The sequence below is a fragment of the Balaenoptera ricei genome, chromosome 14 (genome assembly GCF_028023285.1).
Source record: "Balaenoptera ricei isolate mBalRic1 chromosome 14, mBalRic1.hap2, whole genome shotgun sequence".
Lineage (NCBI taxonomy): Eukaryota > Metazoa > Chordata > Mammalia > Artiodactyla > Balaenopteridae > Balaenoptera > Balaenoptera ricei.
Window position 1 is genome coordinate 80680189 of NC_082652.1, and position 15892 is coordinate 80696080.

At 33.3% G+C, this 15892-nt stretch overlaps 1 protein-coding gene across 7 annotated transcripts in view; it reads left to right on the forward strand.

Moving 5' to 3' along the window:
• Nucleotides 1–15892, forward strand: part of RELCH (RAB11 binding and LisH domain, coiled-coil and HEAT repeat containing) — a 122854-nt gene that overhangs the window by 12803 nt on the left and 94159 nt on the right. For all 7 annotated transcript variants that reach the window (XM_059894404.1, XM_059894405.1, XM_059894406.1 and 4 more), the window contains exons 2-5: nucleotides 5459–5548; nucleotides 13923–13994; nucleotides 14105–14160; nucleotides 14265–14378. In XM_059894404.1, coding sequence (XP_059750387.1) covers nucleotides 5459–5548; nucleotides 13923–13994; nucleotides 14105–14160; nucleotides 14265–14378 — 332 coding nt within the window. The remainder of the gene's footprint in view (nucleotides 1–5458; nucleotides 5549–13922; nucleotides 13995–14104; nucleotides 14161–14264; nucleotides 14379–15892) is intronic.

Here is a 15892-nt window from a genome sequence, read left to right on the forward strand (position 1 = left end):
TGGTCTAGACATGGAACATGGCTAAGCCTCAAGGAGGAGACCCCAGTTGCCATCATGGGTGTAACCTTCTTCCAGATATTCCCACCTATTATTTCAAAACTCCCCAGCAGTCAGAAATGATGTTCATTTGTTTTTGAAACCAGCTGGTCCTGGTTAGGTGGCTTAGATTGCTCAAGGTAGTGTCATCGTATTGGCTATGTTCTTTCTAACCATCCATCAGCCCTGTGCTTGTGTGCTGCCTTAGTTCAGGCCGTTAGCTTACATCTGGACCCTCAGTTTTAACCTTATAACTGGTTCCTGTGCCTTTAAACTTTTCCTCCATCCTTGTTCTTAATTGATTTTAAAAGCTATTCATTCCTGTCACTGCGGCTAAAACCTTTTAACATTGCTTTCTCCTGTCCATGGCAACTTTTTCGAACTCTTTTTTTATTAGCAAAATTATATATTGCAGAAACAAGAATTTAATTCTTTTTAGGAATTTTATTTTTTCCCATCTTTGCATAGTATATGATAAAAATGACTTTGAAATATGTTATTATAAATGTGCATCATAAAGTTCTCCCTGTAATTTTGCTTCTTCCTGCCTTTTCAACCCTGTTGTCATATACCAACCTTCGGTGTACTCACATTGTTTACTCAATGTCCCTTGAACGTGTTTTGTATATTCCTATCTCAGTGCCTTTGACCATATTATTTTTCCTTCTCTTGGAATTCTTTTCCTCCATCCTCCTTTTGTTTTTTCCAGATTCTGTATATCCTTAAGGGAAGGTCCAGTTTATGTTCCTTCCTCTCCCTGAAGCTTCTCCAGCACATAGTGATCTCTAAATCCCCTGAACTTGTGGGGTTTTTTGGTCTGTTTCACTTATGGAAATTAATTATATGGAAACCTGTGACTGTGTTAGTGTTACTGAAATTTTTGTATATGTTAATGTTTTAGCTGACTGGATTTTTTTTTAAGATGTTTGTTCGAGTTCCTGTCTGATATATCTTTGACTTCTTTCACACCTGGCACAAATGCCTAAAGTAGGCAATATATAAATGTTTATTTAGCATGAGTATAGAAAAGAGACCATATTTTATTTATCTTTCTGTCACCAGTGCGTAATATTGTGTCTGGCAAATAAGCCTTTGAAAAAATGTTGATGTTATGTTAAAGAAATGATCTTTAGGTAGTGGGATCCTATAAATATGTAAGTTTGGAATATTCCTTGTGAAATTAGCTTTTCCCTGTATAGCCTGAGGAAAGTTGAGTCCAGGCTGATCTTTCTGAGGCCTTTCACGGTATCAAGCCCAACTTAGCTGGAATCTAGGAGATCTGAACCTGCATGCTTTTACATATTGTTCAAGGGAACTAATGGTTTAGAGCTCAGGCTTTGGCATCAGAGAGCTTGAGTTCATATTTTTACTCTGCTACTTCCTAGCTGTGTATCTCTGGGACAGTCTCTGTTTCCATACTGTAAAATATGGAAGGTAATGACTCCTCTTGCAGGGGGCTGTCACGAAGGTCAAATAAGGTTATCTATGAAAAATATCTGGCACAGAATAAGTGGTCAGAAAATGTTCAATATAATAACTAATGCTGTTATTAATAATAATCTTCCTTTTAACCTGATAGCTGTTCATATGGTAAAATCATCCAGCATTATAGAAATTTTAACTTCAGTGAATAGTTTGTCAATAAAATTTCAGTGTTCAAGTCTCTTCCTAAGTTTAAGTCTTTTGATTTGACGTTTAACTCAGGGGAATCTTGTGACAGAAAAGACAGTGGACTGCAAACTGGGAGACTTACATTGTACCCCTAGCTTGCTCACAGATTAATTTGCTTAACCTTTAACATAAAGTAGTCTAATTGTATTATCGTTATCTGTGTACAGCATGAAACTACAGTGGTTTATAAACTTATTAAGGCAAGAACCAAGTCTTACTGAATTTTATCTTTCTACTCCCTACCGTGGATTAGTAAATATGCATTGAATGAATACACGGTTCAGTTTTCTCATCAAACTGGGGTTGATGGAGGGGCTGGACTATCTCTAAGATTCCCTCTAGCTCTCAAATATTTTGAACATAGGGGTCAGTGAAGTGAGTCCCAGCGTTAGAGAAGAACTGAGGATCAGAAAATATAAATATAAGTTTTGCCATTGACAGATTTCTGAGATCCATTTTTAATTTAAGTGGATAACATATTAAAGTGTTTATGCATGACCTCAGGTTTAAATATGATTACTTTTAAGGTAAATTTGTTATCTTTCTGTTTATTAAATTTATATACTATATACTTCTTTCTTTGTTACTTATCATGACACAGGCATGGTTCAGTAAACGATCTTTACTAAACAAATTGGAATTTAAAGCTAATTGCTTGACATTATTTTTCTTCCTATTCTTTAAGTGTGAACTGGGTACTTTTGTGACTTTTTAATTATAAAATGCCCATATCATAAAAGGTATTAACTGTGTTTGGGGAAAAAATACCAAAGCACAAATAAAAAAATTCAAGCAGTATGGAGAGGAGTATGTATTGAAAAATTTTAACTCTGCTTCTTGGAGTCAGTTATATCTACAACCTTTAAAAATTATCATTCAATCTTTTATTGTAGCTTCCTGTCAGTAACCTGGTACACTATAGTTGTTCACTAAATGTTCACTGAATTAACCAATGCTCTTTACCAGTCAGGAGCTGATCAATTTTCCTGGTACACTTAGCTTTTAAAGTGCTATATAATTTCCATAAAAGATACCTTTTCAAGGGTCTGAAACTCATTTTTTTAACTATTGTAAAAGTTACCTTCTGTCATCAGTACTAAAAGATTAAAAGTATATGTATGAATAAGACTACTCTCATATGTGATTTATAAAATCAGTCTGCATGCCTTATAGTCACACTGTGTATAATGGTTTTAGTTTTCAGACCTAGTAAAACTTACATACAGGTTTTACTGGTTTGCCAACTATGATGAAAGTCCCTGATCATTCGGTTTCTGAGTTGTAAAGTGAATTACTAAGAAGTTACACAATCTTGGAATTTGAAGAAAGGCTTTGTGGTATACTTTATATTAGAAAGTGGTAGTAACTTCTTTCTTAATAAAAGAGGCTAATTTTTCCAAACTCTTCCTCTTTTATATTAGAGTATTTGGAAAGGCATGTGCTTGCCCTGGAAAAGAATTGTGGCTGAATCCAAAGAAGCATATTTGTCTAGGAGCTGTAATATTACCTATTAGTCTTAAATTCCAAAGTACATTTTATGTACAAAATCTATTATAGGTTAGCCCCATCAAAGTTAAAATTACTTCCTTCTATAATTTTTTTCTGACATGGAATAAATTTTAATAAATTAGGAGATTTTTTTTTACTTTTATGACACTATAGTTATTGTTAGTTAAAAAGACATTAGAACTTTTTTTCTTGGCGAATATAAAATTGTTGGCTTGGAACTAAAAAAAATAATTAGAATATATTTTTCAATGGCCATAATAATACCAAGTCAAAAATTAAGCAGTGTTTGCTTTCCGCAAGAACTCTTCCTATTGCATAGGTGATTTCTTTGAAACTTTTAGAGAAATAGTAACAGTATAATGGAGGAATAATATATGGTGATCAAATAGGCTCTAACCGAGGCCTGTATGTGTGATTGAAAATACTCTAACCTAGGTTTGTATGTGTGATTGAAAATACTAGGAAACACTTAGAAAACTAACATTAGATAGATACTTAACATAATAGAAAAATATTTATCCAGAATCAACAACCAACATCATACTTAACAGTTCATGATAACCCAAACTCCTGTCAATATATAGAACATTACTGTCACCCCAGAAAGTTCCCTCATGCTCCTTCCCAGTCAGTCAGTCCCCACCCCTTTCAGCCCCCCACTCCAAGAACCACTATAATGATTTTTTCTACCATAAATTACTACTACGTATTCTAAGACTTCATGTAAATGAAATTATGCATTATGTACTCTGTGTAAGACTTCTATCATTCAGCATAAAGCATTGAGATTCAGTCATGTTGTGGCATATATCTCAATAGTTTTTTTTTTTAATTGCTGAGTAATGTTCCTGAGTTCAGCCTATATTTAATATGAACTTTCTAGATTTCTGTGGTTACTATTGTTATTTGGTATTTCTTGGTTTATGCTTAAAATAAATTATGGTCTAATAAATGGTACTGTAATACTTGATTTTCTGTTATTTGTTTATGCTGTCTTAAAACTTAAGTTAGTAGCAAGTTGTTATTTATCAGATATAATTAAATTGCAGGGGAATTAAATGCTTCTGTGAATACGAACACAGTGTTCTCAGAAGAGTACTATATATAGAATTTCACTTAGTTCACCTTAATAGGAATTTAAAGATAAGTGGTTCATTGATAATGACATAGCTCTATTTGAAGAGTCAACCATTTCAATTATTGGCATGTACTAATTGTTTTAAAAGGAGGTGAGGGAGCCCTATGTGGAGTTCAAATCTTTATTTCTATAACTTGCATTCATTTGTCCAGACTGTGCTTTCTAAACACAGATAATCTATTCCTTAGAGCAATATGTAAACAGTAGACACTATGTAAGTAGCATGATTTAATAAAAAGAGTTGACCTAGCCTCTCATTTGTCCCTTCTTTGCATTAGCTAGCTAGATCTCCTTTAATGAGTATCAGCATTGATTTCTTCCTTTAAGTGAGAATGTTTACATCGTGTTTTTCTGTTTAGGGACACTTAAAAATCTGGCACAAGCTAGGGACACTCCCCCACTACCACCATGCACGTAAAACACGGAACTCTTGAAACCCCTTCATTTACCTTTTGCATCCCATATTACAAATTCAATAAATGAAATCTTTAGGAATCATCTTGTTTACTTTCTTTTACTTAAACCCACATCCATTTCACTACCAGGACATGTTGGTTCTACATCAAAAAATAACCCAAATCTGACCACTTCTCACATTTCTACTGCCTCTATTCTAGGCCAAATCTGATCATCTCTCACCTACATGACTCTAATAGCCTCTTTTTTTTTTTTAATTTTTATTTTATATTGGAGTGTAGTTGATTTACATAGTAGCCTCTTAACTGGTCTCTCTACAAACCACTTTCCTTACAGCAGCCAAAATGATTTTCCAAAAATGTATGTGTTTTTGTTGTTTTCCATTGTACTTGGAATAAAATTCAAACTGTTTGCAGTTTTGTTGTCCTTAGCTGGGCTTGCATTATATCCTGTGTGTCCGTTATTCAGGAGTTAGTTAGAGATCTGGTCAGGGAAACTTGAGTTACTTCAAAGTAGCTTAATTGGTATGAGCATTTTTACCTTATTGTTTTAATAGAATTCCTATATCTTAGAATCACAGTTTATTCACTGGAAAAAAAAAATCATAGCTAATTGATTTCCAATCCCTTATTTTGGCAGTTAAATAAAAATCTGTTTAATTCTTTTTTTTTTTTTGGTTTATTACAGATCGAGCTGGGAGCATCAGTACCCTTGATTCTTTAGACTTCGCAAGATATTCAGATGATGGTAACAGGGAAACAGATGAGAGAGTGGCAGGTGAGTAAGATTGTAAAGACAGATTTGGATTTTTTGACATTCCAGAAATAATAAAATGACTTGAAGAATTCTCTTCTTTCTATAATTTGGTATGTGAATATATTGATATAGTTATTATACAAAGTTATGTTACTAATTTATTGGTTGCAGGGAACATCCCAGCCCCCAACTGCTCTTTCCAGTGGTGCTCTGAATTTTTGGTTATGCACACCTACAGTCTGCTGAGTTCTGCTTGTAGCTAGTAGTTTACAACCATGTAGTTATACAGCTGGTGTAAAAGAGGTTTAAGTTAGCCATGGTTTAGTACAAAGTTAGTTGGTCATTGGCCTCCTCATTCCTTTTATCCTCCAAACCAGGGCTGAGTAATAGTCATGTGTTATATACCAGTACAGCTCTACTGATTGTTAAAATTGGTTTAAATACTTCTATGCTGGTTGGTGAATAAAACTTTGCTTGGTTCCCTGGATGCTCCCTGGCCATCACTGCATCTCTCCAGAAACTTCTCGACTTGCCTGTGATCCAGAAAATAAAGGGTTAATGCTTGGTCCAGCAGGGGCCTCCAGGACCTTGCCCATTCCAAAAAGAAGGCCAACATCCTTCTTAGTTGCTTGGTTTCTCATTCCAATCTCCTTCCCCTCTCCATCCTCCCACCATTTCTGCCTTTTAGGCATCACCACTGGATCTGTAGGGACTTCAGAAGACCAATTTGTACCCTCTGTGTTCTGCCCACATCAAATGAGGCCAGTTGGATTCTTCTGGGGGTCCACCCTGGGATTTACCATTGTAGCAGCTCTGGCTCCTCAGGTGTCAAGTGACTGGTACCTTTCTGGTGCTTCAAGGCTATGGCTGTCTGTTATTGAAGTAATTTTTGAATGTCTTATTGGAATTGTAGTTTTCATAGGACGTTGACTCTGAGATAGATGGGAAGTAGACAGACATCAGTTAGGTATTTTAATCCACCAGAATGGTGGGCACACCTGGCACAGGAAGGATGCCACGTGGGACAGATGGGAGCCTGTGAGGGAAATATTTTTCTTCCATTTACTGGGACAAGTTTGTTAAAACCTACCAAATGTTTGCCTGTCATAGTCATTGTGAATAAAAGTGAGTGCTAATTTTTATATAGCACTTGCTCCATTCTGAACACTGTTGTAAATGTATATTAACTCTTTGAGTTATACAATTATCATCATCCTCCCCTCCCCAAGAAACTGAGGCACTCAGAGATTATTAAGACTTTAGTGGCAGAGCTAAGACTTGAACGCAGATAACCCAGCAGCAGAGCCCACAACTGACTGCACTGTATGCTGCCTCTTAGCGTGAAGGATGACGTTTGACCTGGTTAAAGTGACATTCCAGTATGGGGTTTTCATTTATTACTCGAGAATAGAGCTATTGAATGTTTAAAAAAATCTCTCTTTCCCTAATCTCTTCCCTGAATTAGGGGAAAAAAATGATGTAATTGTTTTTAGTTCAACAGAGGCTAAGAGAGGATTCAGCAGTGAGAACGATAGCATTATCAATTGAATGGGGAAGTCATTGGAAGAGTTTAATGCAGCTCCATATATCAAGTCATGATTTAGTCATAAGCATTATTAATTAAAAGCTGTATCAAAAAGGAAATCACATCAGTACTGTCTGAAAATTAGCAAATCAAATGGGAATTATTTGAATAATTTTAGGACAAACTTATCCTACTAATTATATCATTTGTTAAGTGGCATTATGTTATATTTAATTATATAGTAAATGTTAGCTATTCTGTGTTTTCTGTTATATGTTAAGTATTAAATGCATGGTGTTTTGGTTTATTAGAGACTAACCAAATATATTTAGTTTTGTATATTGTATTGTTGTTCAGATGGTTATGTATTAGAAAATAACTTCTACCCAGAAATAGACCACATAATTATTTTCTTCCCTTTAATTTTTATTTGAAAACCTAAATTTTAGACTTAGTAAAATTTAAGAGGTTCATCATTATTCTCAGTATTTAGGGATTTTAGTATTTCTAATTAGGGGAAGCACTGATGTAGAAGCAAGATGTTATAATTAAGCAAAATGTTATAACTAAGCATAATTAAGAGTGAATATTTTAAATATTTGGTAGTTTTGACCTTATATTTTTAATCTAAAGATTATACTCTTGTCTCTAAGTTTGGGGAGATAAAGTAATTTTTGCTTACTATATAATGCTAATGTATAAATATATGCTGTCTTGAGAAAGAAATACTATGTGGTATCACTTATATGTGGAGTCTAAAAAATAATACCAATGAATCTATATATCAGTATAAAACAGAAACAGAGTTATAGACTAGAAAACAATCTTATGGTTCCCCAAAGGGGAGAGGGAGGAGAGGATGGGACAAATTAGGAGTATGGGATCAACAGATACAAACTACTCTACATTAAATAGATAAACAACAAGGGTTTACTCTGTAGCACAGGGCATTATACCTATTATCTTGTAATAACCTGTAACGAAATGTAATCTACAAAAAAATTGAATGACTATGCTGTACACCTGAAGCTCAAGACGATATTGTAAATCAACTATACTTCAGTGTAAATGAGTGTGACTGAGTGGTGTCTTCCATCTTCATTGGAAAAGGGAAGGAAATGTATGTTATTCCAGGAGAATGGCATTTAGACTTTTAGTGCTCTTGTGCCATCGCCTGTTATTGAACCAAATGTGTGATATGTGGATGAAAATTTCAATTAATCACAATTCCCATTTACAAAAAGAGTTTTGGCTCTTTGCTAACCATTGCTAGTAACTTAGAACCTAATCAAAAAATGAATAATCCAGAAAAGATAATTATCCTGCCATCTATCATTGGATCACATGTAAACCTCACTGAGAAAGAATAAAAATCTCTTTTATTTTCATATGCCAGTCTTGGGCAGAAGGAGATTATAGATAATACAGGTATTGAGTCCGCTGCCCCACGATGCAAATGTAGGGTCTGCTCCAGGCTTTAATAAACTGTTGCTGTTTATGAGACATATATATACTACTACATGGGGGTTCAGCATCATTCTTATCATCTTTTCCCTAAATTTAAAAATCTGGTTATTTTTTCAAGTCTGTACAGGTGTTCCTTTAAAGAGGAAAAGATCTCTAAATGGACAAATGTTTATTGAGCACCTGCTCTGTGCCAGGCACTGTTCCGGTTGCTTTATATAAAATACTTATTTAACCTTGTGAACAATCCTTCAAAATAGGTCATGATATCCTTATTTTATAGATCAGAAAACTGAGATTGAAAATTTTTCCCAGTAGCCTCCGTACGGTTAAAGGGCAAAATCAGGATGTGAACATATAGGTTTTTATTCCAGGGCTCACGATGTATCTTTAAGTACCAGGCTGGAGCTTTGACTCATCTGTACATTCATGTGGATAGCAGAATCTTATCTTTCCCATACAAGACTGTTTCAACATAGTCATTTTCTTTCAAAAAAAAGTAAAATTTCAAAAGCATTTCATTTAAATTATTTTCCACTTCTGAATTTAGTAGACACCAAACCAAAATGAGCTTAATTTAACTGACTTTTTAGTAAAAGCCTTTCTATATGTTATTAAACAAAGCTGTACAGTGTACATACAGTGTAGCTGTTAAATTTTCAAGTTTTCTTCAGGATAGCAAGGGACATCTATGTTCTAAATATTGGGATTGCCATTCTTTAATTAGACATTTTGAGCATCTGCTACATATTAGGTACTATGTTAGGCGCTAGATACAGAAGCATGAAATAGACAGAGTTTCTGCCCTCAAGGAATTTGTACTAAAACCTGTCTATGTCTGTAATACAATTAAATGTTCAGTACTTTGGAAATAGTGATAAGGAACTTGTTGATTTTAGAACCATCTATATCCCTGTCTCAGGTTCACTTGATCCATCTTTTAGCATCAGAGTCTCTGACTTTATTTGTTCTCATACCTCTACCTGTTACTGTATTACTTCTCTAGTTCATACCTTAATTTTTGTATTGGGATCTAGAGAACTGCAGAAGCTGTTCTTTCTAATTTGCAGGGAAAGACACTACTGAATGCTGGTAAGATCACTGATGTTTAGATTTATTTAGATATGGCATCAAGTACTGGAATGCCCATTCATACAACTAACATTTGTTGAGTCCTCTATATTCAAGGTATTATACCGTTATGGGAACAATAAACAACAAAGTAGACATATGAAGCCTTTTTAAGCCTACGTAATCTAGTAAACATTCTAAAATGAAATTCAAATTTTTGCCTGTGGGATAACCTGGCCTTACCCGCTGGGTAAGAAGCATCATCAGTAGCCCTCTCACTCCTTAGCTGTTGGGCTGCAGCATACATATCCAGCGTTATCAGGATTAAATAAGCCTATCTGTCTTATTATAATATATTTTTCCTTAGTACAGATATCTTTAATTCCTGTTTGCAGTACTTTTTTGTTTTTCTTATTTTCAACTTTACTTAAATCTTATTTATGGTTTTGTATGATTTAAAATAGGATAGATGCTCCAACAAGCCTTTTAAGGGCAACAAGCCTTTGATATGAGTTGTAAATTGTTAAAATTTATATAAGCCATAAAGGTCTGAACTAGGACAATTGCAGAGACAGTTGAGATGAATGGTTATTTAGGATTCAAGGGCTGGAATCATTATAGCTTGACATTTAATTAATGTGGGAGTAAGGGCAAGAGGTAAGTGAAGAGTAATCTCCAGGTTTCTTATTTGGGCATCTGGGTAGATAGTGGTGCCCTTAATGAAGAGATACTGCAGGAGGAGGGAAGGCAGATTTGAGAGGAAGATGATGAAGTTCATTTAGATAGGATTAAAATTCAAAGTTTATGAAACATTCAAGTGGGCATGTCCAGGTGATAAACAGGTAGCCCTGTTTATCTTGGGGGAAAAGTTTAAAGATTTCTGAATCTTAAGAGTACTGGTGAGAGTAAAACTGTAAGAGTGAAATGTTTATCATCCCAGTATATAGAGTAAGAAAAGGACCAGGGAGGACACTCTGGGAAACACCAACTTTGAGATGAATGATAGAGGAATCTGTAAGAGAACCTGAGCAGGAGGAACAATAATGGGAAGAATTTTCCTCTTTTAAAGTTTAAGGAGGAGGAATTTTTTCCCCCCTCAGAAGAATATAGAAAACGAAATGTCTACAAACCATGGAGATTGCATCTTGCTTCCTTTCACTTATTTCTCACTATTTGCTAAGTCATGCGTAACAGTCCTCTACCTTTCTTAAGTCTGTAATAGGCAGGGAGCATTCTCTAAACCCAGAAGGAGTGGTGATGGTACTGTCTGGGGATTTTTGTATTATTTTAGGAATATATTTTTATTCTAACTCATATTCTTATGAGAATTTTCCTCTTTTCCTAGAACCTTTCCTGGGATAATAAAATGAGTATTAAGGATGGGGAAGTGGTATTTTATTATGAAGTAAAATCACCTTATATTCAGGGGAAAAGAAATCCAAGAAATTCTGACTTGAAAGAAGACAATTTCATGTCTACTATGAGATGGCAAGGTCCTTGACTCAGCCCTAATGATATGAACTCTTCACTAGTGAAGAAAAATGGGAATGAAAAATACTTTACTCTGATCAGTATTATAGGAAAGATCTAAAATATGTATTATTTTGAGTTTTGTGCCAAAAGAACTAAGACTAACAAATATTTCGAGATAATATTAGTAATATATTTAGTTGGGGCAACAAAGAATCAATATTTCTTTCTGCTTTGAAATTTAACACTGCACCTTTGGTGTCTCGACATGGTCAATTGTATATATCCCAAGTCATGAGCACCTGATCTTGAAGCTCTCAAGTACCCCTGATATAATGCCAGTATTATCCAACCCTATTTAGGAAATAACTATTTCAACTAATCTAGAATTGCTTCTACTGACTTAGTCATTAAATATTTTGGTAAGATTGTAATATGCAGTATTAGAATATACCTATGTCTTTGCGATTACTTTAGTTCCAATAAAATTGCATTCAGCAGGGTTGGGCTAGTGGAGGGTTGGGATAGTGGAGTGAGCAGGCTGGTAGTTGGTTCCTACAGTGTTTTTTAAAAAACATGTACTTCAAACATTTTTATGAAGAATTATAATATTTGAAAAATACTTGGAGGTTGCTTGGTACAATGTATCTCTTTACAGGATAATAAATTTTGAGATTTAATCCAATATTTTTTTAATGAAGAAGTGACAAATTTAAATATGTGTAAATATAGCTGTTCAGACCTTTCTTGTGAAACTTTCTCACATAACTGCAAATACTTGATCATACTGTGCCTTTATAGAGATGTGCTATGGCTTCAAAGATATGCCTTTGTCTTTTAAAGTCTATATTGTATATTAAGAAACATGCAGCAGAGTGAATTCATTTTGATAAGCACTATCTTTTCAGAGCATTGGTACCTTTTAATGACATTTGGCAATGTATGTGTAGATGTGCATAAAAATATAAATTCTTGCCGTCTGACATGGGTTTTTCTGGCTTTCTGTGCCTTGATCATTTAGTGTTTTGCTCCTGGTCACCTAAACTTTCACCAGTTGAATTTGAGTTTTTTTCACAGTTTGTGTTTTAACCAGTTTTTTTTTAATTTATTTTTTTCATATTTCTTTCATTCTGGTGCAGGGCATTTCTGATCTGCAATTGTTCTGTAATATGTTAGTAAATTGTAAGTGATACTGGAAGCATAATATGTATACTCATTTTGCTTGTGGTATAGTTAAGTGCTTTTAAATCAAAAAAAATTACCTAAAGTTTTGAAATAAAAAGAAAAGTAAACCTATTCTGTACTTACCTAACACACTGAATGTGTGCAGTCTGACTTTAAACACAAACTCTAAGAGTTTCCAGAAGTGTAAGTTTTAGGAAATGTTTTAACTTTGTTGCACAGAAATGTTTGCAGATCAGCATTGCTGACTACCAAAAAAGAAATAGTCACGTACATGTCATCTGATTTTTAGTTGTGCTTCCATGTTGCTGCAGTGAAATTCTGTGCATCAAAATAATTGGCTTTAATGTACTAGATGTGATTCAGTTACATCTTAAGTTTTTAATGAAAATATGCAAACTGAGTGAATTCTATTTTTTCCATATATTTTTATAGCTTCGTTGTCTCTGATAGCATTTCATTTGCCATCTTCTTTATTCTGTTTATTAGTCAGTGAGGAAAAAATGCATCTTTAAAGTGTTAAATTTGCTAATTTTTATGCAGAACTATTTAAATTATAATTTTTTTAAATATCCAGTTGTGACAAAGATCACTTAATTTTCTCAGAGCTTTACTTCGCAGAAATGGTTTTTTTCCCCCACATCTAAGCTTGCTTTTTCTTCAGAGCAGTATTTATATATTTTAAAGAAAATTCCCAGCAAAGACACATATAGTTAGATCTTGCTCATGATGAAACATTTTAAAGAGCTCATTAAAATGTCTCCTCGGTATTCATGTTTATCTTATAATCAGACTCTGTGGTAATAGGAGAAATCTTTAAGTTTCATTAGTACCTCTTACTATGAACAAATATCTATTTGAAGAGTTGTCAGAAACTTTGAAATTCTACTTAAATTTACTCAGTATCCTTAGATTACCACACTTGTAGAATTGTACTCAATCATTTGCTTTAGAATGATCTTAATTATAAATTAAAGGACAAACTATTTCTATCCTTTGGCTTTAAATGAAACCTAAAATAAACCCCTCAGAACTTTTTTTAGATATGTGTTTAACATATCTGTGCTTGTTTATAGAAGACATACTTGTTTGTAGAAAAATTAATAGGCATCCCACATTTGTTAAATATTTAAACCCTGTTCTTTCAACATCTTAATGAAGGACTATATTCACTAATGTTTCTGTATCTTGATTTATAACATTATTCTAGATAATGCATTTTAAAATACCTTTTTTTTAATCCTAAGATTTTCTTTAAGTATATTTGCTAGGACTTCATCTAATTTTTGTCTTTTCCCCTAAAATTATGTCACCTGAAAACATTCCATTACATTTCTTACCTAGACTGAGTGAAACATAACCACCTAAATTACTAAGATTTTTATTTACCTAAAGGAGAGTATGCCATAGATCTTATTTTTAAATAGAGCTATTCCTTGTCAGACAGCTGGAACATTTGATCAGTAGTCCCCTGTATTCTAAAACTATGGAAAACATTCACCAGTTTGCTTGCAAATCCACTCTGCTGCATGCGTTCACAAGTTTCATAAAGATTGCATGCTTTCTGTTTTCAATACAAATTGTATTTTTTTTTCATACCCATCCTTGCTTTTTATTTTTTTATTTTTGTTTCCCTTTTCTTGGTTGGATGCCTGTGTGTGTTTATTCCAAATCCCTGTCCAGTCCTGGAGTTTGAACTACGGAAAGCCAAGGAGACCATTCAGGCCCTCCGAGCCAACCTGACAAAGGCTGCAGGTGGTGTACATAAACTTTTTTGAGACTTTTTCTACTTTGACAATGTAGAAGTAGCTGAGATATTTTCTAATGTAAAATAGTAAAATATTATTCATATTTTCTTCCACCAGAACACGAAGTTCCTTTACAGGAACGAAAAAATTACAAATCAAGTCCTGAAATTCAGGTGGGTGAATGACAGATCTAAAAGTATCTTCCGTATGAAATGGTAGCACAAGTATTGAAGGAAGAAGACTTACAGTATTGTGTCTGTCTTTTATTTATCTCTAGGAGCCAATCAAACCTCTTGAAAAGAGAGCTCTAAACTTCTTAGTCAATGAATTTTTATTGAAGAATAACTACAAGCTGACATCAATAACCTTTTCAGATGAAAATGATGATCAGGTACAATTTCTTTTCGTTTTTTTTTTTTTAATAAGCGATGATTTGTTTCCTTTTTAATTTATAATATACTTATTTTCTCTTTTATCTAGTTTCTTTAGTTTTTTAAAAAGTTCTACATATTTTAAAATTCCATAAGGCTTCCCAGTCTAGTATTCTGTTGGCTTATAGATTTCCTCTTTCTACGTAAAGACTTCTCATTCTTTCCAGGGAGCTTTTTACAACTCCCCTATAACTATGTAATCTACTCATATTTCCATGTATTTATAAAATGTGCTTTTTTTTAAACTTTAAAACATTTACTTAGTAGTACAGATTAATGTGTACTTATAAATTCAGTTTAGCTAAAACCTCTTCAGTAACACTATAATAATTAAGATGATAGATAACAGCAATTAAGAGAGAATATTTTGAATAAGAGAATATAAGTTGTGTTTCTGAATAGGAGCCAATCTTAGAACTTCATTATTTTACTGATAAAATCTTATAGGAAAAGAAATGATGCTTTGTTTAGTGTTATCTCCTAACTCTGGAATATTTTGACTTCTTAGTGCAAATAGGTCAGTTTGAATCTTTTACCTTAGTAAAGTAATACCAAGGAGTGTATTGTATAGAAATCAGGAGGCCATCATTTTAAATCAGGTATATCCCATTGGTCCCTAAACTATCCCATGGATCATTTAGCAAAAATAGAAGTAGCAAAAATAGAAGTTCTCTTAAGGAAGATAGCAGTACAGTTACTCCCTCAGTTATTGTAATGTATTTGGCAAAAACTAAATTTAATAAAATATATAGTTATTTTTTATTAAATGGTAGTTTTACTCAACTATATAAAAGACATTAAACTAATATTTACCTAATATAAATAATGTTATAATATACTATGATTATATTTCAGGTTAATCATGTTTTATCACAGACTTAGGTTAATGATTAACTAAACAATGTATAAGAAATATGTTGAATATATGAGAAACATTGAGAGGCCAAAAAGAAGGCAGAAAAAGAAGAAAAAGGGAACAAAGAATAGATAGCACACACAGAAAACAGTAGCAAGATGGCAGATTTAAAACTCAGCCATATCAATACTCACTTTAAATATAAATGATCTATCCTTCCAATTAAAAGGCAGAAATTACTGGAGATTTAAAGCTGGCTCTCTCAATAATTGATAGAATAAGGTAATAGAAAATCATTTAGGATATAGAACACTTGTGCTATGCTGTCAACTAACTTGACATAAGTAGAATTTATAAAACTTCATCTTTCAATAGCTGAATACATGTTTTCAAATACGTATGAGTCACGTATCAAAATAGATCATGTTATATCTATTAAATAGATATAGGTGATAAAGCAAGTCTTAATATTTAAGAGGATTTTAAATATTTCCAAATAACACATAAGTTAAAGAAGAAATCAAAAGGGAAATTATGAAGTATTTTGAACTGAATGAAGGTGAAAACAAAACCATCAAAATTTGCAGGATGTAGCTAAAGCTACAGGAAAGTTTATGA